Below are 25,443 nucleotides of genomic sequence, written 5' to 3' on the forward strand. Positions count from 1 at the left end.
AATGAGACAGAAAGAGAGAGAGAGAGCAGGCGAGCGTGCATGCGCGCGCGCGCGTCGCTCTTCCAGGAAGGGGTTATTTACGTGCGCGCCGCCGACACGTGAAAGGGAAACACACGACAAGACAAAAGAAGTTTGTCTTTTTTTTTTTTTTTTTTGTTCCCCTCACGCCGAGCAATGGAGCGGAGAGGCAGATAGAAGAAGCAGCAGCGGCGCCAGCGGGGCTTGCCCGACGAGAACTTGTCCACGCCACCCGCGCATAAAGGGAGAAGAAACGTGCTTTTTGGAAGAGGAAAAAAAAAAAACAAGAAAAAAGATAAAACAGGGAGAAGTGGAAGTTGACGGGAGATCATGTCCGAATCCCCATCGGCTGCATCCAAGGTAACGACGCGCATCACCGCGGCGGCGGGCTCGCTTTTGTCTGTTTTGTTTTTGTTTTGGGCCGCTCATCTGTTGCTCCCCGACGACGCGTGGACTCTGCGCCTGCCCGCGCGCGCTGAAGTCGTGACTGGCACCGACACGCCAAGGCGGCGTGACTCGTTTTCACGCCACACAAAACCAGACTGACCTATGCCCCCCCCCCCACATAACTTCTCAAAGCGCATACAAATCGACGTGTTGCCCACGTTTAGTCGCAGGACCGTGCGAACATTCCACGCGTGGAGAATTGTTGCCCGCAGCATGGTGACAGCTCTTTTCCACGTTGAGAAAAAACAACATAGTTGGCAAGCAGTTTGGCAAAAAAAAAAAAAAAAAAAAACACGATAAGGAATTGTAAGCGTGGGTGTGGGGGGAGAAGGGGGGGGGGCACTTGTGTGTACAATCCATTACATTGATCAGATGAAGAAGAAAAGTGGCCGTCAAGGTCCATTTCCCATTTTTTCCACAACATTAGAACGACCAAATGCAAATCCTATAATCGGTTTTGATAAAGATCGTTTTGACGATTGAAATACTGCATGCGCATTGTTTTGGCTAGACTTAATCATGTAAAACTGCACCGCATGACATTCTTATTATCATCATCATTTTGCAATGCTGTCATTTTTGGTACTTATTTAGCAACAGAGGTCGCTGCAAAACTAGAATCACATTAACCCTTTCCGCGCAAGGGTTGCAAATTTACAACGGGTTTAATATGATTGAAAATTTTCAGTCCAGAGAGTGTCATTTTCTGAAAGTATCAGATTTTACAAAATTACAAAATTTTATTTGGTCCAGAGAGGCTTAATGCAGTTCCACTCATATAGTTCCATGTCTATCGTGACTATCAATCTATCGATCAATCGGGTCAACTCATTGATCCGAAGAGACCGGTGCGTGGTGCGTCTTCCCGATTTAGTGCTTATCAATAGTCTTCAAGAATGCACGTTGAAGCTTCAAATTGTGTGAAAAGGCCACTTTCTATGGAGGGGGGGTGGGGGTCTTCCCAACGTTATCAATCATGGAGCAACCCGAATGACAACGGAGGTAAAACGGCTGCAAGCGTTTTCAGTTTTGTGAGTAACGACGAGTCATTAGCGAGCGTGATGTCACCGTGAGGAGTAATCGTCTGACTGCCCACAGCCCAGTTCTGTCACTTCTGCACTGTCTTTATGACAAAGTATATGACCCCCCCCCCCCCCTTTCCAGCTGCATGAAGACAACTGCTTTTTTTTTTTCTTTCCGCCCGGCGATATCCGATGTCGAGCAAAAGATCTTGACTCGGCGTGCTGGAGGAAATGTAAGACAGAAAGATTGGGTTTTTGGCTTCGACAGGAAGTTTCTGGTGCAGTTGATGTGCACGCATGTTCAAAATAAAACAAAAAGTGACTGGGTGCCGACAGCAGGCGGAGGGAAGAAGCAACAACTGAGCGGCATTTCCTCCAAAAACTTTGCCTTCATTTTCTCTTCTCGCCCAGAGACGCAAGCCTACACACTGAACGAATTCACGAGTTAACCGACGTTGCTTAATATCTGTGGCGCAAAACCGAATACAAATACACAAAATTGGCGACGTGACGTCTTCACGGCGGTCCCAGTTGTCTTTTCCACATGGGAAAATATCTGGAAGAAGACGACGCGCTGAGAACTTGTAAACATATGCTCTAGGCGTCCAGTCGAGGGTTTTTTTTTTTGGAAGGAACCACTTTCCCTGATGACTACGAGCTTAAGTACTTCAAACGTAAAGACTGTCCATGCCAAACGAGTTGTACAGGGCTAAGCAGAGGAGCCACATAGACCCAGAAAAATAGATATACTTGCACGAGCTTAAGAGATGTACTACAACAGCAGCCTTTTTTAAATGATAATACCAAGAGATGTTCAGTAATATTATGACAATCTTGGAGACGATTTAACTACCCAAGAGGATGAAAAATCTGAGAAACTATGGATCCGCAGATACCGATACAAGTCTTGCTACGGGTGCAGATACTGTACGGCTCCACTAGTACTTTCATAAATGCTCTGATACCACCTGACCAGCCTGTCATGCAATTTCCGGTCAGACATTTGAAAGTAACCGGGCGGGATAGAACTCCGCTAGCCACATCTGCGAAATGGACGGTGAACCCTCCTCAGGTGGGAAGTCGCCACTCGGGCCGAGCCCGCCGAGCTTCCGTTACAAAGCCGCCGCCGCCGCGGCATGAGGAGGAAAGAGAAGTCAGCGATGGTGTGATAACGTATCACTTCAGCTGTCCTGTGCTATTTTCAAGAACCAATCTTGTTTTTCCTCCCCCACCCCACTCGACAGTACTTTGTACATAACACACAAAAGTAAGATGATCTTTCAAAAATGGTATTCAACTATGTTTTATCACACAATAATAAATTATTATTCTACTTATTTGTTTCTTATCGAGTAACATGTACCCGCTTGAATGAAACGAAAATGTTTGCTCTGCCAATGCCATCGCCGAGTACAGGTACTTGGTATCGGTTGAGTACTCAAACGTGAGTCTTCTTTTCCTTTCGGCTTGTCCCGATCAGGGGTGTCGCCACAGCGTGTCATCTTTTTCTATCGAGGCCTATCTCGTGCATCTTCCCCTTTAACACCCTCAGTCTTCATGTCCTCCCTCACCACATCCATAAACCTTCTCTTTGGTCTTCCTCTCTCGCTCTTTTTTGCCTGGCAGCTCCATCCTCACCACCCTTCTACCGATGTACTCACTCTCTCGCCTCTGGACTTGTCCAAACTATTGAAGTCTTCTCTCTCTAACCTTGTCTCCAAAACATCCAACTTTGGCTGTCCATCTAATGAACTCACTTCTCATCCTATCCAACCTGCTCACTCCGAGCGAGAACCTCAACATCTTCATTTCTGCCACCTCCAGTTCTACTTCCTGTTGTTTCTTCAGCGCCACCGTCTCTAATCCGTACATCACGGCCGGCCTCACCACTGTTTTATAAACTTTACCCTTCGTCCTAGCAGAGACTCTTGTCACATAACACACCAGACACCTTCCGTAAACTGTTCCACCCCCACTTGGACCCGTTTCTTCACTTCCTTACCAGACGCTCCATTGCGACAAACGCTCATAGATGTTTGGCAGTTTTACGCCGGATGCACCTTCCCGACGCAACCCATTTATCGGAGCTTGGGACCGGCCTACAATATTGTGTTCCCGGAAGGGCTGCAGATAGTAAAAAAAGCAATCAAATAAACAAAGTCAACACATAAGGCACATAATTCACGTATAACAAGATCAATGTTAAAGTACAAATAGAAGCAGTCAAATAAACAAAGTTAGCACATGACTAACACTCGTTACATGTACTCAAACATGAGGATTATTCCAAAACTAGTGACTGAAAAGTCTCTAGTGAGGCGTACTACAATTCATTATTCAGCAGTTATTGACTAAGAAAAGTTAACCCCCCCCCACCCCAGCTGCATCAAAATTGTTTGAACCCAGATTGCATTTGTGTGTGTGGCACAACTAGCTTATGTATCAGTGAGTGGTGTGGTGGGTGCATGACGTGCCGAGGTGCGGCAAGGGTGGGGTTTGGGGTAGTGGGGGTGGGGGGCTTGGGGGGCTGTTTGGGGTGGGCTTGGCATGTTTTGTGAGCCTGGCTTTTGTGTCTCTGTGTCTATTCATAGCAGGAGAGGCGCTCTTTCAGTCCTTCCGCGAACCCGCTGCCAAACTCCACTTCCTCCCCCATCCATGCTCCCGCCGCCAGGCCGGCCGGCCGAATGGACGACAAGCCTGCCAGGCTGCCTGCGCACCTGCGTGAGTTGCACACGAGCAAAAAAAAAAAAAAAAAAAAAACGCGCACACGTAGCCAACGCTCGACCTTGCGGCCGGGTCGGCGTCAAAGCAGATGTTTGGACGTAAAACGCGCCTCGGATTGGAAAGACCCGCTTGCGCTGCCATGACCCACGCCGGTCATTTTTATTACAGATAATACGGTACACGTCACATGACCCCACCCCCTCAAAAAATTAAAAGATTAACTTGAAAGGAATTTGCAAGTAATGGCATAAGTTAGAGCTTTTCAAATGTTTTGCACCAAGTATGATCTCAAAATATACTTAGCCCCCCCCCAAAAAAAACATCTTAGTGCAACCATAATGACCAACAATAGCGTAGTAGTGTTCATCAAAACCAAGGCACAGGTTTTAGCAAACTAAAAAAAAAAAAGAAAAAAACTGCTTAAATAATGATCCATCCATTTTCCTTGCCGCTTATCCTCATGAGGGTCACGGGGAGTGCCAGATCCTATCCCAGCTGTCAACGGGCAGGAGGCGGGGTACACCCCGAACTGGTCGCCAGCCACTCGCAGGGAACTTTGAGACAAACAGCCGCACTCACAATCACACCTAGGGGCAATTTCGAGTGTCCAATTAATGTTGCATGTTTTTGGGATGTGGGGGGGAAACCGGAGTGCCCAAAGGAAACCCACGCAGGGACGGGGGGAACATGCAAACTCCACACAGGGGGGTCCGGGATCGAACCCGGGACCTCAGAACTGCGAGGCCAACGTTTTAACAGCTGCTCCACCATTGCGCCGCGTAAATAACGATTCAATTAAAATATTAAAATAAACAATGGGGGTAAATATATGACAGAGGTGTGGGAACATGAACGTAGCTTTTGTTTCAATGCTGCCAGTTTCATCTGTTGCGTTTTAAAAATTGAACAAAAACATACATTTTCCAAGTTTTTAGACTTGTGATGTACATTTTGTAGTGGAAGTGAAGTAAATGTCACCCAATTCAATTATGATTGCCAGTACAGTGCAAATGTTGAGCGAACGGGAAGGCAGGTGTGTGTGTGTGTGTGTGTGTGTGAGTGTGGCGGGGGGGTGTTCTGGAAGGCCGCCAAGGAATCGTCATCTTAACGTTCAATGAGTAACGAACGTCTGACACAACCGTCAATATTTAACGTGTTGTGAATGCGGCGCGCGGAGGACGTTTGTAGGGCAACATTTACAGGAAGCCCTTCAGACATTGTTTCAGGAAAAAAAAAAGGAAGAAGGGCTTTTGGTTCTGTTTCCTGTCAAGTTAAGGCGACAGGTCACTTGGTCACATTTTTAAACGCGGTTGCTCACGCGGACCCGGCAGGAAATTACCGGTGCGCCCGTCGAGCGCCGACACCGCCGCTCCGTCCGCCCTTCCGCAAACACGTGCGCGCCGGGAAAATGAAGCGTCCGCAAGTGTGAAGGAGGGGACCAAAAAGAGGAGCGGGAGGGGTTAAAAAAAGACAGAAAGAAAAAGAATGAGGGAGGAAATTGCAGTGTGGGCAGAAATCCGCTTTCTCCATTTCCTGGGGAGGAAGTGGATTAGTTGGGGGAGGGAGTGGGGGGGGGGACTTGGACGGCTTGGGTTCGCAGGCTGCTCCTCGCACAAAAGAATTCTAGTTGCGGCCTCCTTATTAACCTTTTAAGGCACATCAGAAGAAGACGGAAGACAAAATGGCTTCATTGTGGAGCAGAGATGCTAACAACAATCATATATAATCATAATCATATTTTACTGACTTTTTTGATGGCTTTTGAGTGATTTCTTTCCAAATGTGAAGCTCTTGGCCTAAAAAAAAATTAGATACAGTGAAGAAAACAAGTATTTGAACACCCTGCCTGCTATATTGCAAGTTCTCAAACTTAGAAATCACGGAGGTGTCTGAAATTTTCATCGCAGGTGCATGTCCACTGTGAGAGAGATCATCTTGAAAGAAAAATCCATAAATCACAATGTATGATTTATTTGCTAAACATGACGGTCAATCTCAATCAGTTGAGGCCTATGCAAGGTATCACCTCGTGGTTTCTCAATTATCCTTAGAAAGTTGAGGAATCAGCCCAGGACTACACGACAGGACTTGGTCCATGACCTGAAAAGAGCTGGGACCACCGTTTCCAAGGTGACTGTTGCTAATACACCAAGACGTCATGGTTTGAAATCATGCACGGCACGGAAGTTTCCCCTGCTAAAACCAGAACACGTCAAGGGCCGTCTCAAGTTTGCCAATGACCATTTGAATGATACAGAGGAGTCATGGGAGAAACTTTTGTGGTCAGATGAGACCAAAATGGAACTTCTTGGTCATAATTCCTCTAACCGTATTTGGAGGAAGACGAATGATGAGTTCCATCCCAAGAACACCATCCCTACTGTGAAGCATGGGGGTGGTAGCATCATGCTTTGGGGAGGATGACCGTGGCCATGTATTGTGAGATTTTGGGGAAGCATATTAAGGTTCTAGCGTGGCCTAACCAGTCTCCAGACCTAAACCCAATAGAAAATCTGAGGGAGCTGAAACTCTATGTTTCTCACCAGCAGCCCATAAACCTGTCTGATCCAGGGAAAATCTGTGTGGAGGAGTGGGCCAAAACCCCTCCTGCAGTGTGCGCAAACCTGGTGAACAACTACAGGAAACATTTGACTTCTGTAATTGCAAACAAAGGCGACTGTACCGAATATTAACAGTGGTTTTCTCAGGTGTTCAAATACTTATTTGAAGCTGTAACACACAAATCGTTAAAAAACCAAAAAAATCATACATTGCTATTTCTGTTTTTTTCTTTTTAGATGATCTCTCTCACAGTGGACATGCTCCTACGACAAAAATTTCAGACCCCTTCATGATTTCTAAGTAGGAGAACTTGCAATATAGGAGGGTGTTCGAATACTCATTTTCTTCACTGTAAAAAAAAAAAAGCAGCAGCATTTCATCATACATTGTGATTTCTGGATTTTTCTTTTTAGATTATCACTCCATGATTTCTAAGTGGGAGAACTTGCAATACAGCTGGGTGTTCAAATACTTATTTTCTTCTCTGTACAAGTACTGTATGGCAGTGCCGACCTTAACTTCGACAAATTTTTAACGTCAACACCCGAAGAGCTCCATAAATTTTCGGAGGCGCCGCTCGGTGCAAGACCTTCGAGAACCTCTGGACTGACGCAACCCCGGCGACATCCCGACCGAACCGCGTCCCGAAAACGGCGCAAAACAGAAGTGTGAGCGTAATCCATGGCAACAAGACTGCTTGTTGCCTTGGCGCGTGTACTTTATACTTGTGTGTCTGAGTGGGCGGATGAGTGAATCTTTGTGTAGCGCGCGTGTAGGTGAAAGCGGTGAGCAATCGTGTTGCAGTACGCGGCCTTTTTGCTCTCTTTTTGTGTCGCGTATCGCGCGTTTGGAGCCGGGCCGGCGGGGGTTCGTGCGAGCGCGTTTCTGAGGGGGAAATTTCCTGCCCCCTGGAAGCCGCTCTTGTCCTCAGGAATTTCCTGAGTGGGCAGACAGTGCTTCCTGAATAAATGTTGTTGTTGTTGTGTGTCTGTGTGTGTGTCTCTGAGTGTGTGTTTTAACTCGCTCCCTCTTCTCCTCTGAAAGGGAAACTGTTCTCACATGCCAGAGAGCAAGCTGAATGCGCCCCCCCCCCCACCACCACCACCACCCCCTTCTCTTCCTGTTCGCGACACACTTTGCATGGTGTTTTCAAAAGGGGAGGGGGCGGGTGCATGGGCGGTGGGGGGGCTTTACGGCAAACTTCCCAATGAACACACTCGCGGCACGCTACAATGTGATGAATCCAATCTTTGGAAAAACAACAACGGCCTCGAGCGACCGCGGCCTGTCGCACGACAGACTGACGAGGCGAAAAAAGTTTTTTGTTTTTTTTTTCGCGCCGCTGTAAAACGAGCGACGGTAATAATCAGGCTCCGCTTGTCGTATGGCGTGCGGTAAACAGCGCTGGAACGGGATTTGAAGGAAGTTGACAGACGCTGACGCGACAATGCAAACCGCACGGTTCTCTGCTACGGTGCCAACGGAAAATGATACCGTGCCACTCAAATGATGAAATATATTTCTTGCCGTTTTGGTTTCCATGACCTGTAATAAGTGTGTTTTTATTTTCATTTTGTAATTAGCAATACTCTGAGTAGGCTGATTGTGTATTTATTTTTATTTTTTGTCATCTTTAGAACAGTTTGACTTCACCCTAACCACTTAAACTGTGGCAAACGTGCTTTCCTTCCATCCTTTCTTTTCTTCCCTCCCTTCCCTGAGGGCTGCCGTTTTGATTTTTGCATGCTTTCCGAGCTACTTTTCGGTGTTCTTTCCTTTCGGACCTCTTTCCTGCTTTCATTCCCTCTGGACCTGCTGGCATCTTTTCCTTCCCGTCCTCCTTCCTTCCTTGAATTCATCCATCCGTACATCGTGTGCTCAAAACTACTTTTCTGCCTTCCTTCCTTTGGTACTGATCCAATACTTAAGAGACCGTTTTCTTTGTTCTTGGCTCAAATCATTTACAAATACTCACAGTTGCTATGAATACTAAATGATTCAGCGATTTAAAAGGTGGATACTTTTGGGACTGTCTGTACTGTGTGATAATATGATGGCATTTTTAAAATGCATCAACTCCATAACTTTTGTGTACAATTTCATGATAACATTTCTGTGACATAATTCCGTCACATCTTTAGTCAGTTGAAGAGTTGCAGTCCGCATTCCGCACGTCCTGTGACACGTTTAAACTCGAGCTGAACCAATTCGTCGAATAACTTGAGTAATTTGATGACAACGAGGAGGAAAGAGTGCACAGAAGGCGGGAAAAGGTCCGAAGTGCAGGCGGTCTACGGCAAAGCGGAACCAGATCACGTGCCACAACAGCATCTCTAGGATCTGGAACTCGTGGTGTCGACATGAGCTAATTTTAGATAGCCACCGCTGCCAGTCAGTGTATCGGGCTCGTGCACCTACGTCATCAAATCACATGACTTTTGTTTACGTCGCCATACTGGCGGTCTAACAAATCTATGTTCAATGCTAAGTCGGTTGGAGACGGCACGAAAATATGTATTATAGCACGACGCCCACAGTCTTATACGATACAGTCAGACATTTAGAAGGTGAAAATAAACAAAAGGTACGTGGAAAAATGAGAAACTCAGCATAGAGGACCCGTATTTAATGCCGAAGTCGATGTTTTCGCAGATAAGAAATTGGACTGTTAATTTGCTTCAACTTGTCTTGGACATTTGGATATACACATGGATCTGGTGATTAAGTCGTCGATATTTACACGGAAAAGCTTGAAAGCGTATAAAAGTCTGGACGCAAACAAATATTTTGTTGCTGGATCTGTTCTCAATCAGGAAGAAATCCCACATCGTGACGGGTTGACGGCTCGTGAACGCGGAAGCGTGTTCGGCCACACGTTAACCTTTGCCGGAAACCATCGATCTTTTCAGCTCGTATTCAATACAAATACCACTATTTAAATAAATGACCCCTTGTTTTACACAAACTCACATTCATTAACTATGATTGGAAAAAGACGACAGGTTGACGGCTCATGAACGCGGAAGGGTGTTACGGCCACACGTTAACCTTTGCTGTAATCCATCGATCTTTTCCCACTAGTATTCAATACAAATCCCAATATTTGATTAAATGCCCCCCGGTTTTACACAAACTCGCATCCATTAACTATGATTTAAAAAAAAAAAAAAAAGAGAGGACAGAGTCATCTCTACGGAATGTACACGGAAGCGATTCCGGCTACACTTAACCTCCGTAAACCTCTGCGGCAGACAGTCTATTTATTTATTTTTAACACGCATTGTTCTCAAATGAGTCAACTTGGCATGATAAATACTTCTTGGTAATTTGAGATTGAGAAGAATAATTCATCAACACAGGTCCCGGTGCGCTTTCAATTGGTTTATTGACCAAAACGGCAACAAAATAACGTCGTAATTACGTTCATGCACAAGCTGCTACGTCCACAACTGGCACCCTCGCTCAACACGCAGCCGGCCGCTAACGTGAGTTCCCGGCAGCCAACTCCGCGCTTGCATCCGCCGAATCCCGCGTCACTCATTTCGCAACTCACCGTTTCAAACCACACGCAAAGTCACAGATATTACAGCGTGGGTCGTGGGTGATGGTGACCCCGAGTGGATGACGATAATACCTGCACCTCACATGCTCGTGTGCCGTTTAAAATACATTTCTTTCCAGTTACTTGATCAATTGGTGCAATAATCGATTCTGCTGGACCTCTCTAGATTTTTTTTTTTTTTTTTAAACAAAGAAAAAATTTGCAATCACCCTACAGGACATCTAAGTGCAATGAAGAAATTGTTGTCGTCGTTAACTCAGGAGGCTAAACTGCATCAATTTTGCACAAGTCACGACAAGTTGTGTTGTGTTAGTGTAATTTGATGGACAGAAAATATGAAATATGTGAAAGACTTTCAGGAATAGCGACGCATTTGTTCGCTCTTGCGGATGCTCGAGTTTCATGCGGTTGTGTAAGGTGCTGCACAAATTGCTGACTTAGCTTGAACAAGGAACATAGTCACTGTATGGGGGGGGGGTGAGCGGAAAAAGGCAAGGCCTTTTTTTTTTTTTTTTTTGACTTAGTTCATGCAAATATATCAAGGGTGGAAAAAAAACAAGAGGGGGCACAAAAGGAAGAGTTGTAACAAGCCCGCAAGAGCCGGCTTGCTCCTGTTTCTTGACAACGCGCAATCGGGAACAGGTCGTGCTACTTCCTGGCCATAAAAGCCCCGCGTGATTGATGTTGGGTTTTATGTTTGTTTTGACTGGATGTCGTCCAGTTCTGCTGGATGGGGACAAGCACATGCCTGCCGGTGAGGGAAGCGTAGGATGACGCTTTAAAGAGAGTGTATATGTCACCGGGGCGAAGGGAGGAAGGGAGGAGGAGGGGAGGGGTGGGGTGGTGGGGGGAGTAAAAGTGAGCGTCGATGATTGTGCGCATGACGGAAGAAGCGAAGGGGATGTACGGCGGTGAGGAAATGCACGGCCACATGTCCCTGAGTCAGGGGGTCAGAGGGTCACGCTCGGGCCTCCTCCTTCTCCTTATTCCTTCCCTCTTCCTCCTCCTCGATTTAGAAAAAGAAAAAGCCCCCCAAGACAGAGCGACGCCAATATCCGCCCACTTCTGCTTTCAGAGGCAGGGCAAACATTTACCGACGGACGGCGTTCGGAGCAAAGTCCCCGGTTTACCGATAGAGCCGTGTTTGTTTTTATTTCTGTAGCTGAAGGCAGCTCACACAGGGTGGAGAATAATCCAGTGCTTGAATGTCAGAAACAATAGTTTATGTGTTCAGGACGGTTCTAATTAAGTAATGACGCTGATTTTTGTGTAGCAACTGGAATTTTTCCACATGTGATATATCAACAAAACTCTGAGGTCTGACTACAAACGGCAAAACATACAATACAGTGACGCGTCTCCTAAAATGCATTTCTTTCAGAAATTCAGAGTACAGTGGATGCCTCGGTTCTCGACCTCAATCTGTTGCAGAAAACGGTTCGAGAAATGATTTGTTCGAAAACCGAATCGAAATTTCCCATTACAATGAATGGGAAAAGAAATAATGTGTTCCAAGCCTAAAAAAATTGGGCTTTTTTTAAGCATTTTCTTTTAGCTTTTCCCGATAATAAATTGGATAGTACAAATATAGCTATTCTTAGCTTAAAATGTATGCTTTAGTAGTAGAGTACGCTAGGCTGGGAGTCCATTGCAGTATTTGTAGCGACTCGGCCCCCAGCCTTGTAAACTTTTTTTATGAACAAAAGTGCAGAATAACTTTAAACAAGCAACTTGCCTTCTTCGGAGCCATGATTGTGGGTTAATACTGTAGTCCTTGATCAGAAGAAAAACAACAGTCACTACCGGGACACGTCTGTGTACAGAGGTTGCGTTACAGAATAACAAAAGTGCGCTGGTTGCGCCGTATGCATTATGTCGTTTGCGGTTTTTTTTTTTTCTTTTCGGGGGGCGTTCGAATTGAAAATAACAAAACGCGCCGTGGGTGGGTCTTGCGCCGCACGCGATGTTATTTCCGGGTTTTTTGGCTGTCGTGGATCAGCTGGTCTGGCCCCGCGCAATATGTTATTTCCGTTTTTTTTTCGGAGGCGTTCGAATACCGATTTTCATTAGAAAACAGAAGCAAAAAAAAAATAAAATCTTGAAATTTTAGTTCAAAAACCAATTTGTTCGAAAACGGGGACATTCGAGAACCAAGACTTTACTGTATATTTATTTAAAGTACACGGTCATCTTACTGACTAAATCTTGAGTGAAGATCCAGCATGTGCTCATTAGAAAGTCCACCCTGTGTACTTTGCCTGCTTGTAGTAATATTCAAAAGAGATCATTCTATGGAATACCAACTGAAAATACACGAAAATATGATGGATTTCGGATGGATATTAAACGTGATGCCTGGTGCTCAACCAAATACACACGACTGTGTTGCGATCACTTCATTTCAGGGAGGAATTATTCTTAATCTCAAATTACAAAGTATTTATAATGCCAAGTTGACTCATTTGAGAACAATGCGTATTGAAAAAAAAAAAAAAAAAACGTCTGTCACAGAGAGTTTAGAAGTGTGTGTGGCCGCAATACGCTTCCATGTAGGAGGAGCCGACTCCCCGTCCTCTTTTTATTCCAATTATAGTTAATGAATGCGATTTGTGTAAAACCATGGGTCATTTATTTAAATATTGTTATTTGTATTGAATACCATCTGAAAAGATCGATGGATTTCGGTTAAGGTTAACGTGTGGCTGAATACGCTTCCGCATTCACGAGCCATCTCCCTGTCAAGAACAGATCCAGCAACTAAGTATTTGAATGCGTCTAGACTTTTCTATGCTTTCAAACTTTTCTGTGTAAATCTCGACGACTTACTCACCAGGTCTATGTGTAGATCCAGTTGTCCAAGACAAGTGGAAGCGAATTAACAGTCCAATTTCTTATTGGCAAAAACATCGACATTAAATATGGGTCCTCTATGCCAAGTGGCTCTCATTTTTCCAGGTACCTTCGTTTATTATCACCTTCTAAATGTTTAATGGTATCGGACAAAACTCTGGCAGACGTATTTTTGTCTCGTCTCCAACCAACAATGCTTTGTTTGACCGGCAAAAGGGCCAGTCACGTAATTTCGGTGACGTAGGTGCACGAGCTCATGTAGGCACATAGGCTCGCTACGCTCTATAAATAAAGTATAAATATGCCTTTAAGCATACATTGGCTTTTCGCCATTTGGGTGGTACACTCAGAAAAACTGCTTTTGTACCCTTGGAATTGTATTTTTACAGCCCAAGAACATATATCAAAGCTTGGAGTTACCCTGGAGCTCAATAATGAGTTCTCGGGTGCACACATCACGTATGGTCCAGCAGTCTCTGCTGGATCAGAGAACCATAAGCAACAATGTATTGCAAAATCGAGCCTCGCTATACTTCGAATGAAACCTTTCAGATTCTCAGTAGGGCGAACCTCATTAACCCGTCTGGCCGCCGAGGGCTCCTGTACCGCGACAAGGAAACGAGATAGCGGTGATCTCATCGCGCTCGTCCCCTCATTCGTCCCCTGAGCGCTGAGGCGTTGCCTCGGCAACCAGCGCGCCTCCGCATCTGCACGCGTTTTCGGCGTGGGGGCCCGAGACGACGCCGAGGGAAACTTGTGTGTCATCGCGGAGGATCGTGAGCCCACGATTTAGTCAAGGCCCGCTGTCACGCTTCCAGCTATTTAGTCAATGTGAACGCACATAAGTGGATATTTGGCTGAGTTGTGCGGGGACGATAGAAAAATGTGTATCACGCTTATTACATAGTAATAACTGCACTGCTTCACTTTCATCAAGAAGCGAGAAAAAGTATGCAGTCATAGTACAAATGTATGGTGTACATTTACTATATTGTGGCCCATATCATAATATTTATTCTCCCCTCCTGAGGAGTGTCAACTAAAACAAAATTGATGACAAAGGACCAGAACCGGAAGATCTGGAACGCAACCGTCTGCAAAATCTTTACATTTATTCTGCGTTTTCATCGCTTTTTCCCCCCGCGCGGTCGCAAGGCAGTGCAGTCATTCCACCCATTTCGGAAGAGAGTGTCGTTCAAATAGGATCATGGCGACTTTGTATCCTCCCCATTCAGACCCCGTTCTCCAAACCCGCTGCTATATGGGTTACGTCCCAGAATAGACGCGATGCCCCCGCGCTGAACTTCAGGCGTGCCCTGGCCTAGTATCAGTTTCCTTTCTGTTTGTCTTTCTGTCCTCCTTGTACAGCATGTCACCCTCTCTCTCTCTCTCTCTCTCCCCCTTCTTTATTTTTCTTTCATCAATCAACATCCATCTTTCCCACACTGACTTCATAAACCTCCTCGTGTTGCCCTTTAACCTTCCCGCTGGAAGTTTCCTGTGCTGGAACGAAGGCCGAGCTGGATTACTTCCTGCTAAATAGGGTTGTGGGACATTTTTAATTTTTTTGCCCACCCCCTTTTTTCCTCCACCCCCCTCGCCTGTAATCTGCTCGTACTTCCTCCTTTGGGCTCTGCTCAGATGGCCGACATACCGGATCTAGGAAGGCTTTTTTTTTTTTTTTTTTATTGGCAAAGCAAAGAGCCCAGGAGAGAGCACGCCGCGGCCCTGACCCCGTGACCCGCTGCCGCCCACCGAGCTTTGCTCCTCAAACAAATCGCCGCAAGAGACCCACGCGCGGCTCGTTCGGCAAGCTTAATATCGACTTCAGTATCGCTTTCAGCGGGGGTACATGACCTGGGGGCCTCTGTGTAATAATTAGCAATATATTTATCACTTATACACAGAAAGAGTTTAACGCTAACGCTAGCGCAGCGCTGATAGGGGCTGGTTAAAAAAAAAAATTACCGGTAGAAATCACTGAGACACTAGTAACACAGCAGCAACGAGCTAGCACAGTGCTAACGCGAGTGCAGTACTCAAATGGCTGGTAAAAGTCACTTCCTTGGCACATATATTCCGGTCTCACGCTTATCTTTTCCGCTCGAGTGCCCCCTTGCCACAAATCCAGAAATTAGCCGCATCACCGCATAAACCGCAGGGTTGAAAGCGTGTGGAAAAAAAGTCGGGGATTACGGTAAACATGATGAATGTTGCCCAACCAAAATACACACACGCCTGTGGACGGATCGCTTCATTTCCGGTAGGAATTATTCTTCTCAATATCAAATGACCAAGAAGTATTTATAATGCCAAGTTGGCTCATTTGAGAACAATGTGTATTAAAAAAGAAAATGTCTGTCGCAGAGGTTTACGAAGGTTTAAGTGTGGCCGCAATCGCTTCCGTGTACATTCTGTGGAGACACTCCGTCCTCCCCCCCCCCCCCCCCAATCATAGTTAATGAATGCAGTTTGTGTAAAACCAGGGGTCATTTATTTAAATAGTGGTATTTGTATGTATTGAATACTAGCTGAAAAGATTGATAGATTCCGGCAATGCGCTTCCGCGTTCATGAACAGTCAACCCGTTGTCTTTTTTTCCCCAATCATAGTTATTGAATGCAAGTTTGTGTAAAACCAGGGGTCATTTATTTAAATATTGGAATTTGTATTGAATACTAGCTGAAAAGATGGATGGATTCCGGCAAATGTTAACGTGTGGCCGAACGTGCTTCCGCGAGCCGTCTCCCCGTTGAGAACATATCCAGCAATGAGATATTTGTATGCTTCCAGGCTTATATGCTTTCAAACTTTTCCGTGTAATTCTCGATGACTTACTCACCAGATCCATGTGTCTATCCAGTTGTCCAAGACAAGCGGAAATGAATTAAGAGTCCAATTTCTTATCGGCGAAAACATCAACTTCGGCATTAAATACGGTTCCTCTCTGCCAAGTTTATCGAATTTTTCCACATACCTTTGTTTATTTTCACCTTCTAAACGTCTAACGGTATCAGACAAAATTCTGGCCGCCGTGCTACAAGACAGATTTTCATGTCGCCTCCAACCAACTTAGCATTGAACAATGCTTTGTTAGACCGGCAATATGGCGACGTAAACAAAAGTCACATGATTTCATGACGTAGGTGCACGAGCTCAATAGTTGTAGAATGAGTTCACCATACTACGTACAGTATTATATCGGCATACAGATGGCTGCAAGAGCGCCAAGAAACAGGAAGCTGGCAATCGAGATGGGGTTTCATGCCAGATCGATCACTCTCTTTGAAAACTATCTTTGTTTGATGGCCGAGGTGGGCTGTGTGTGCGAGGTTTGTGACGGGTGGTCCGAGAGTGCTCCGATTACTGGTGTGACAGTGACGTCGGCGGCCCCCGAAAGATAACAGCTGTCTGACGCCCGAGGGGAAGAGTTTGAAGCCGAACGGGAAGCGTGAGAGGAGTCGTCGTGCTTTGTCGAGTGGGGGGGGGGGGGGTGAGAAGGTCAGCGTGAGTCACGATGCCAATCATTGAATTACTCAGAGGGCGGAAAAAAAAAACCATGAGATGGCAGGAACGAGTCTACATTGAAAAAAAAAAAAAAAAAAACGAAGAATATGCATTCTGCTGAGGCAAAATATGTAAAGATTAGAATCAGTGAGATTTTTTCATCTCAGGTGACAGAGAACCAAGAACCGCTAGAACAGCAAACAGTACCACATGATTCTCGACCCCGAACACCAGAAAAAAACACCGTTTATGACGTACTGCTGTGGCGTTCAATCGTCTCCAGTGCGGATGTTTCACACGTCTTTTGCCTCGGTAGTGAACCAAAGTGTGCGGGGGGGGGGGGTAAAAAAAAGATACGGCACTTCCTGTTTCCTCCATTTCCTTTCCCTCCGTGTGTGTTTATACGCGCGCTAATAACTGCCTGGCTCGAGCGCGAGAGCGAGCCAAAAAAGATCAGAAGAGATGAAGAAGTCTGGCTACGGTTCTCATCCTCCCCCCCTCCCTCGCCGTGTCTCCTTTTACGTCCGCTCCTGTCCTTGTTATTAGCTTTCTACCCATCCTCTTTGAATCTTTTATCCCGACCTCCCCGTCTGCTCTACTTTTCTTTGTCACCGGCGTTCCCGTAATCGCTCCCTCCTTTTAGCTCCACTTCCTCAATATCCTCTTTACTGCCCCTGCCTCCTTCCTCTCCTCTCCCCGCCGCCTCCCCCGTCAACTTCCTCCCTCCCCCTCACTCCCGCTCTCCCCTCCATCCGGCCTTTCCGTCTTCCTTTCTTCCTTCCGCTGGCCCCCTCCTCCTCCCCTGCTGTGTCTACTTCACCCAACTGCTTTTTTTTTTTTTTTTTTTTTTTTAAATATAATCACCATTGCTGCTCGTTCCCCTTTTTTCCACCCCCCTAACTTCTGCTTCTCCTCCCCCCCCGCCCCTGCAGGTTTGCAGCCGATGTTCTGGAGCAGAGAGGACGTGGCCCAGTGGCTGCGATGGGCCGAGAAGGAGTTTGCGCTGCGGCCAATCACGAGCGGCTCCTTCCAGATGAATGGAAAAGCCCTGTTGCTGCTCACCAAGGAGGACTTCCGCTACCGCTCGCCTCACTCTGGTACTTCCTTTTCCTGCCCAGCTCTTTGCACAATAAAGGTCTAGTGTCATCCCCATAAATATTCTAAAATAGATATTGAAATTAAAAATACATAAGATTATTCACTTCAATGTCTACGCGAAAAAAATAAATATGAGCGGAAGAGCGTGTCATCCATGCGCAAAGTTGCGGAAGTCTCATTCAACATCCGAGTGGTCGCCATATTGGCTGCATCCTCTGTCCGTGATGTCATGCTTGGGAAATCAACCATTGAAAACACGCTGTGGCCCCTACTGTAGGACACGCCCCTTCAGACACGAAAGCTCTTTTGAAGAAAACATCTCACAACCGAGTGAGGTGTCCGGGGCAATATTACCCTATTGTTTCGAGCCATATTTAGATGACATGCGGATCACAGGCCAAACTGCCTCCGCACGGCGGTGATAAACGCCCAGTTCCGCGGCGGACATGAGCCACCCCGGCCAACAGGGCCGGCAGCAAGGCCAGTAGCGACAGACAAGGCCTGCGGAGGCAGTCCTTCGCCTGCTGCTGCATGGAAGCCTTCCGATGCACACATCGACGCATTTAGCAACGCTGATTTTTGGATTACGCCCACCCCAACTATTGTTTTTTTTTAGTAGCTGTAGACACACCCACGAAGCTCTCGTCCTCTGCACCCGTGCAATCCATTTTTCACGACGAACCGGGTCTCTTGCAAACTTATGAAGGGTAAATCCGTCCACCCGAGTGTTCAAGCAATGTCCAGCAATGCAACGAGCCGCCATTTTGGCTAACACGAAGGAACAACGATCTCCCTTCCCCGAGGTTAAACTAATTGAAAAAAACGAGTCCACCTGAGTGCGGTCCTGCCACGTCACTTCCTCCTTCTTCTCGAAAACGAATCCCTCGAGAGGATTTTCATGGCGGGAGTTTCAAAAAGCTGTATACGTCAAAATTATGTTTTGTAGTGAGAAAACGGTCCATGCCGGCTGTCGTTTTTCATTAATACAGTAACATACTAAAAATCATCCATTTCATGGCAGTGGCACTTTAAAGAGTACCGTACGACGAGATACCACCAAACAGGGAAGAGCAGAGCACTTGCCAAACCTTTTAATAAACTAGTACTATGATTTCTGCAAAGACAAATGGGAAAGTCAAAAGAATATTTTGAAAATCACGCAAAAGATTAGGATGCGCGGCTTCGAAGCGACGTCAACAAATCAATAAAGTACAAGCCTGCGAGGAGGGGGGGGGGGGGGAGTTGGAGGAAGTGGGAGACGGTTGATCAGGAAGTATGAACCTCAACTGTTGCCCCGGCAACACCGGCAGCCGGGTGGGTTCAAGCAAAATGCGGTGTTTTTCCCAAGCAGAGTGCCCCCATAATTTTGACATATGAAACAGGAATTGAGAAGAGAGCGCATGACGTCTGGCGTACGGTCGAGTCAACGGTGCAATCAAATGACTTCTTGACATTGTGACCAATCCGCGACCGTTTCCCCCATTCTAACAATCGAACTGAACAGCCAAATACTAATTGGCAGCAATCCGCAATTTAATATCGCAAATTGAAATATTTGATGAAAATTTACACCGGAGAAAGATTGTGTCGCTAATCTGATGCGTTCATTCATTTTCACTTGCTTTATCGCTCATTTCCTGTTCTCTCGCATCATGTACTCCGTCATGGGCTTCCAATGTCCCCCCTAAAGTCAAATATGAGCTTGTCCAGAGATAAAACTGCATGATTAGTGCGCTACTTTTCCTTCAATAGTCGAGCTGTTGCCGCCACAAGTCACTGCCATAAATAATAACTCTATTATGCCGCTCATTGGGGCATTTCCAAATGGCGTACAGTTTTGAACAATCCAAATACTTTAAAAACAGGAAGCAGCAATTTTCCGGGCACGGCAAATCATTCGGCCTAAAAGTGAGAACTGAAAGCAACGCGCGCGCGTGTGTGTCCACCATCACTTCCTTTACGAGACTCATTTCCTTGTTATGGTAAAAGCTCTTTTTTTTTTTTTTTTTTCTTTCAACTGTCAAACATTCTCTCTGTGTTCCTTCTTCTTTATGCAAAGTTCTCTGTTAAACCTGTTTTGATCCCACTGGGCTGCCATCGTAGGTAAACACGACACTATTAATCATTAAGTGAACTTCCCGTTTGGGCTTTGTCCTGAACTTTACGGCCACTTAAAGGAGAACGACAACGCGGATGGCAAACGGCTATACGTCTCATTGACTTCTGTCAACATCCACTGAATGACTGCACACGCAGATATTTGTGAGAGGATTCCGTGCTGGCACGATTGGGGGCCGGCACTCACCTGGGCCAATACATACAGTGAAGAAAATAAGTATTTGAACACCCTGTTATATTCCAGGTTGTCCCACTTACAAATCATGGAGGGGTCTGAAATTTTCATCGTAGGTGCATCGTCCACTGTGACAGAGATAATTGAAGAAGAAAAATCCAGAAATCACAATGTCTGATTTTTTTTAACGATTGTGTGATACAGCTGCAAATAAGTATTTGAACACCCGTTTATCAGCTGGAATTCTGACCGTCAAAGACCTGTTAGTCCGCCTTTAAAAGTCCACATCCATTCATGTATACATGTATTATCCTGAATCAGATACACCTGTGTGAGGTCGTCAGCTGCATAAAGACACCTGTCCAGCCCATATAATCGGTAAGACTCAAACTTGCAACATGGCCAAGACCAAAGAGCTGTCCAAAGACATCAGAGACAAAATTGTATAACTCCACACGACGGTCAATCTCCATTGGAGAGGAGCTCCATGAAAGATATCACCCAGTGGGGTCTCAGTGATCCTTACAAAGGTGAGGAATCAACCCAGGACTACACGACAGGACTTGGTCAATGACTTGAAAAGAGCTAGGACCACGAGACCAAGGAGTGGCTCCGTAGGAAGCATATCAAGGTTCTGGCGTGGCCTAGCCAGTCTCCAGACCTAAACCCTAATAGAAAATCTTTAGAGGGAGCTGAAACTCCGTGTTTCTTAGCGTGAGACCAGAAACCTGTCTGATCTAGAGAAGATCTGTGCGGAGGAGTGGGCCACAATCCCTCCTGCAGTGTGTGCAAACCTGGTGAACAACTACAGGAAACGTTTGATCCATGTAATTGCAAACGAAGGCTACTGTACCAAATATTAACATTGGTTTTCTCAGGTGTTCAAATACTTATTTGCAGCTGTGTCACACAAATAAACTGTTAAAAAATATTATACATTGTGATTTCAGGATTTTACTTTTTCGATTATCTCTCTCAGAGTGGCCATGGACCTACGAGGAAAATTTCAGACCCCTCCATGATGAGGGTGTACAAATACTTCTTTTCTTCACTGTAAAAAAAAAGCAGCAGCATTTCCCCGCTTGAACCTAACAGGGAGGATTTAGTCGTGACTTTTCCAATATTGCTCAAGCTTCCTGCTGCCCGGAAGCCGCAGAGAAGTCGCCCTCCTCGGCTTCCCGTTATCTTAAACTTTATCATGTACAGCATAGTCAACGTAATTTTTTTTTTTTTTTTTTTTTACCCTCTCCCCCACCCCCGTAGGAGATGTCCTGTATGAGCTGCTCCAGCACACCCTCAAGCAGAGGAAGCCCCACGTGTTCTACCCCTCAGGCTACTTTCCCGGAAACTCCTTCCACCAACTGCCCGAGAGCTCCGCACAGCACCTGAAACTCGAAGGTCAGTGCCGACGTCACTCTCCATTCTCCCGTAACGGGTCCAACAAGTTATAATCCGAAACCCTGCCTTCCTCCGTCACTATTTATAACCAACGGAGACACTCGGAACCAATGTCGTCTGCTGGCACTGGTGTGAGCTGATGTGACGCGAGTACACGACAACCGCGAGAGTCGCCGTAAAAGCCGACTCGGTCTTTGCAAAACCCGTTCGACGAGGAAACGAAAATCGTATTTAAAAGACGCCACAGCAAAGTGGAACTGGAAAAATTTAGCTGCGGTTCGCATTGGAGATGTGACTGCGGTGCACCTTGGAAATTACCTGCTGAGTTCCTCATTTCAGGGTGGTGATGTATCTAAATAGCCACCAATGTGAATTTCAGTGCCACAAGAAATGCAGAAAAACAACTTTGGAATTATGGTGACACCTATTGGAATGCAGCAATCACCGGAACACCCGCCCAGACGCTTCATTTAAAGGGGAATTCCGGTGGTTTGCATTAACAATGTATCCAATAGGTCATGTAATATTTACTCTATCTTGACAATGTGACGTTAAATCCTCTCTCATTTAATAGTGTTTTGAGAAGATTTTTTTTTTTTTTTAATCGACAATTACGAATTTTCCGCGGCGCTGCCATTTTCGCGAGTCACATGACCGATGTGACGTGTTACGTGGCGTTCCAAACGCTCGATTACGTGGGACACCATTTATGCCCAGCGCTGATTTCTCGGATTTATCCTCATCTGATGAAGAAATAGCAGTATCGGTTGATGGGGAAGACGGAGGAATACTTCCATACATCAGATGAGGAATAAATCGAGAAATCAGCGCTGGGCATAAATTGTGTCCCGTGTAATCGAGCCTTTGTTGCGGCACGGTACACGTCACATTTGCCCACGTAGGTCACGTGACGCTGGAAAATGGCAGCGCCCCTGAAAATTCGTAATTGAAAATTTGTAATTAAAAATCTTCTCAAAACGCTATTAAATGAGCAAGGATTTAATGTCACATTGTCAAGATAGAGTACATACAGTATTACATGACCGATAGGATATTTGCTTTAATGTAAAGACATGTTACAATAAAAAAATATGAAAACACTGCCCGATAGATGATTCCATCCAGATATGAGCCAAATTGCACATTTTAATCCCATTTTACCCCAAATCTGATCACATTTGGAATTCATTGCGCCGCTGTTGGACTGGGTCAACCAAAAGTCGTACTTGATCCCTTGCTGCGGTGTTGCGCATCTTTTCTTTCGCTTTCTCTCTTTTTTAGAAGACAAACAAGTTTCCACTCATTAACGTGTCGTTATGCCAAGTTAGCATTGTCTTAATGAGGGAACTTGTACAGCCTTGCCCTGAAGCGAAATGAATAACAATGTTGGGCTGTGCTAGCAATCATCTTGCGTTGTTTTGAAAACAAACGCTTTGAGAGACGTGACAAATTGCCACACCGCATCGACCCAAAGACACGACTGTTCGGATGTTTTACCGTGGTGTCGCGTCTGCTGTCGCCGCAGAAACGGTACGACGGGCGCCGTGTGCGACAGAGCCCCTCCCCCAGCACCCGCCGACCATTGAGCTGCGACACCGCTCCCGCTCGCCCCACCACCCGCCACCAAGACCAAACAAACCCGAGCCAAACCACCAACAGGCCGCCGCCGAGGAGCACCTTCAAACCTTTTCCCAGCTGCCAGACAGCAACCACCACATGCCCGAGGACGTGTACCCTCTGCCCGTTTCCCCGAGCGCCCCGAACGGCCGCTGCGCGACCCCAAGGGAGGCGCCGTGCCCGGGCAGCCCGGTAGGCCAGGAGGCGGGCCCTCCTCGCATCATCCAGCTCATGCCCAGCGCCATCATGAACCCTCTGTCCGCCTTGGACTTCAGGCACAACTGCGGCGGGCATCTGGAGAACGGTCGCGAGGGGAAGGTTCACTCTCAGATGACGGCGGCCCAGCAGCAGAGGCCGCATCATCATCTACAGCAGGAGGAGGCCCTCTACAGGAACATCATCATGCCCGTGTATCCCCCAGAGGAGCAGCAAATTCCCATGGGGCGGATAGCAGGTAAACCGCCACATTTGCGCGACTTTCCGGAAGGATGGTTGCCTTTCATGAAAATCTACGAGGACGTCTTTAGCACTTTGGTTCTTTTTTTTTTTTTTTTTTCAAGGCTGTTCGGTAAACGACTAAAATTACGGAATGAGAGATGTCCAAGTAGCGATTCAACCGATGAGCTCTCACTGTATGACTTCAAGTCCCTGTGGACTGAAATGAAGTCTTCCAAATCCGACACTCTGCAGATAGAACTTTGCCGAAACTGGAGTGATTGTAAAAAATTGCCAAGAATATGAAACGAGTCTTCCGGAAAATTGAAATGGTTAAAAACTGTAAATTCAGTACAACATAGTTCTCGGTCTTTGCACGTTTTTAGCACATGCGTATTGTACACACAAGAGCAGTGGTTCCTAAATTGACCCCTGCGGGTCACCAAGCGGTGAATTAATGTCATGTGTATATGTACCAGTGTGTGTATATATATATATATATATATATATATATATATATATAAACTTGGATACCAACATGTGGGAATATGTATATATTTTTGTCCATTTTTAACAAGATGTCGTACTACTATGTCCATATTTATCGGACAAAACGATAACAATTGCTTGATCCTGACTTTGTCCTTGGCAGACTGCAGGCTACTGTGGGACTACGTCTACCAGCTCCTGTCAGACAGCCGGTACGAGAACTACATCCGCTGGGAGGACCCAGAGAGCAAAGTCTTTCGCATCATGGACCCAAATGGCCTGGCCAGGCTGTGGGGCAACCACAAGGTACGCGCTAGGAGTTAGCATTTTGTCAAAGGGATTTTCCTCTTTTTGACCGCATTTTCATCTTTTTTTTTTTTTTTTTAGATCCTATTACTATGTTATTAACACCTTGCATTTCTCTGCGTTTACAGAACAGGACCAACATGACATATGAGAAGATGTCACGAGCACTGAGACACTACTACAAACTGAACATTATCAGGAAAGAGCCAGGACAAAGACTTTTGTTCAGGTAAAACTTTCCGCCACCTTACCCAAAGGAATGACAACCACGCAACAATAATCTCATCGTTATTAATATTTTGCATTGGCCAGGTTCATGAAGACACCAGACGAGATCATGAACGGCCAGACGGACCGCCTGGAGCACCTGGAGTCAGACTCCTACGAACAAATTTACATCAAAGAGGAGTGCTGAGGAACTCTGGGAAACCGAGTCCGGGAACTTTTTACTACTGCAGCAGCCGCCGATGCCTTTTTTAGAAGCAGCTTGAACAATCCCTAAAAGGTCTCGGCCATTTGCTTTTATTGTCACCCCCCCAAACAGAGATGGTAAAATATTTCGAAAAATGCCTTTGGATAATTTACTGCAGTTTTACTTTGGCTCATGGACAACGCTGAAATTATTATTTTTTTTTGTCCCTATTTGTGTTTCTAATGACCTGCAAAAGCAAGCCAATCACTTTGTGCTTTTTATTTGACTATCTGCCATATTCCTAAAATATTATACTGTGGCGTCATGTGTGTGTGCGCGCGCGTGTGTGTGTCTGCAGAATGATTTGACTCTGGAGTAAACACTTTTGGATCAAAACTGTGTTTTCTTTGCGAACTGTAGTCACGTTTGAAGATTTTAATTTTGTATTTTTCAAGGTTGAATGGTGTAATTTATATGCTTTCCACTTGAGGGCACTAGTGTACCACTTAATGTGAGGCTTTTTTTTGAAAAAAATAGGCAGTACAAGGAAATAAAATAGTAAATAACGCATTCAGTTGTTGGAAAATGGTAAATGATTCTATTTGAAAGCGTACAATTAAGTGTTTGTCACAATTTCATAAGGTTGATTAAAAAATGTGTTTGTTTTTAATAATTTTTAATTATATATATATATATATATATA

At 45.7% G+C, this 25,443-nt stretch overlaps 2 protein-coding genes across 9 annotated transcripts in view; one reads left to right on the forward strand and one right to left on the reverse strand.

Annotated features, from left to right (window-relative positions):
- etv6 (ETS variant transcription factor 6) lies at positions 1–25,419 on the forward strand. Of its 4 annotated transcripts, XR_009793113.1 has the most exons (9): positions 1–378; positions 4,079–4,208; positions 17,625–17,789; positions 21,347–21,481; positions 23,007–23,290; positions 23,374–23,552; positions 24,186–24,328; positions 24,457–24,557; positions 24,641–25,419. XR_009793113.1 is itself a non-coding variant. In XM_061807399.1 (8 exons), the coding sequence occupies exons 1-8, from the start codon at positions 349–351 to the stop codon at positions 24,741–24,743; spliced, it is 1,350 nt and encodes a 449-aa protein (XP_061663383.1). In that variant the 5' UTR covers positions 2–348; the 3' UTR covers positions 24,744–25,411. The 4 variants fall into 4 exon arrangements, 3 of the variants coding, with proteins under 3 accessions (XP_061663383.1, XP_061663382.1, XP_061663385.1); XM_061807399.1 differs by having other exon boundaries at positions 2–378; positions 4,082–4,208; positions 23,007–23,552; positions 24,641–25,411; XM_061807398.1 differs by having other exon boundaries at positions 3–378; positions 23,007–23,552; positions 24,641–25,410.
- LOC133493130 (synapsin-3-like) overlaps positions 1–25,443 on the reverse strand; it is a 159,166-nt gene that overhangs the window by 66,774 nt on the left and 66,949 nt on the right. The gene's annotated exons all lie outside the window — the stretch shown is intronic.

Source organism: Syngnathoides biaculeatus, chromosome 20, assembly GCF_019802595.1.
Source record: "Syngnathoides biaculeatus isolate LvHL_M chromosome 20, ASM1980259v1, whole genome shotgun sequence".
Classification (NCBI taxonomy): Eukaryota; Metazoa; Chordata; class Actinopteri; order Syngnathiformes; family Syngnathidae; genus Syngnathoides; species Syngnathoides biaculeatus.

Excerpts from the sequence above, each read along its gene's own strand:
- etv6 (XM_061807398.1), top strand. The coding sequence starts at position 349 with ATGTCCGAATCCCCATCGGCTGCATCCAAG. Across the intron at positions 4,209-17,624 it reads CAGGCTGCCTGCGCACCTGC|GTTTGCAGCCGATGTTCTGG; the intron begins GTGAGTTGCACA and ends CCGCCCCTGCAG. Across the intron at positions 24,329-24,456 it reads GGCTGTGGGGCAACCACAAG|AACAGGACCAACATGACATA; the intron begins GTACGCGCTAGG and ends CTGCGTTTACAG.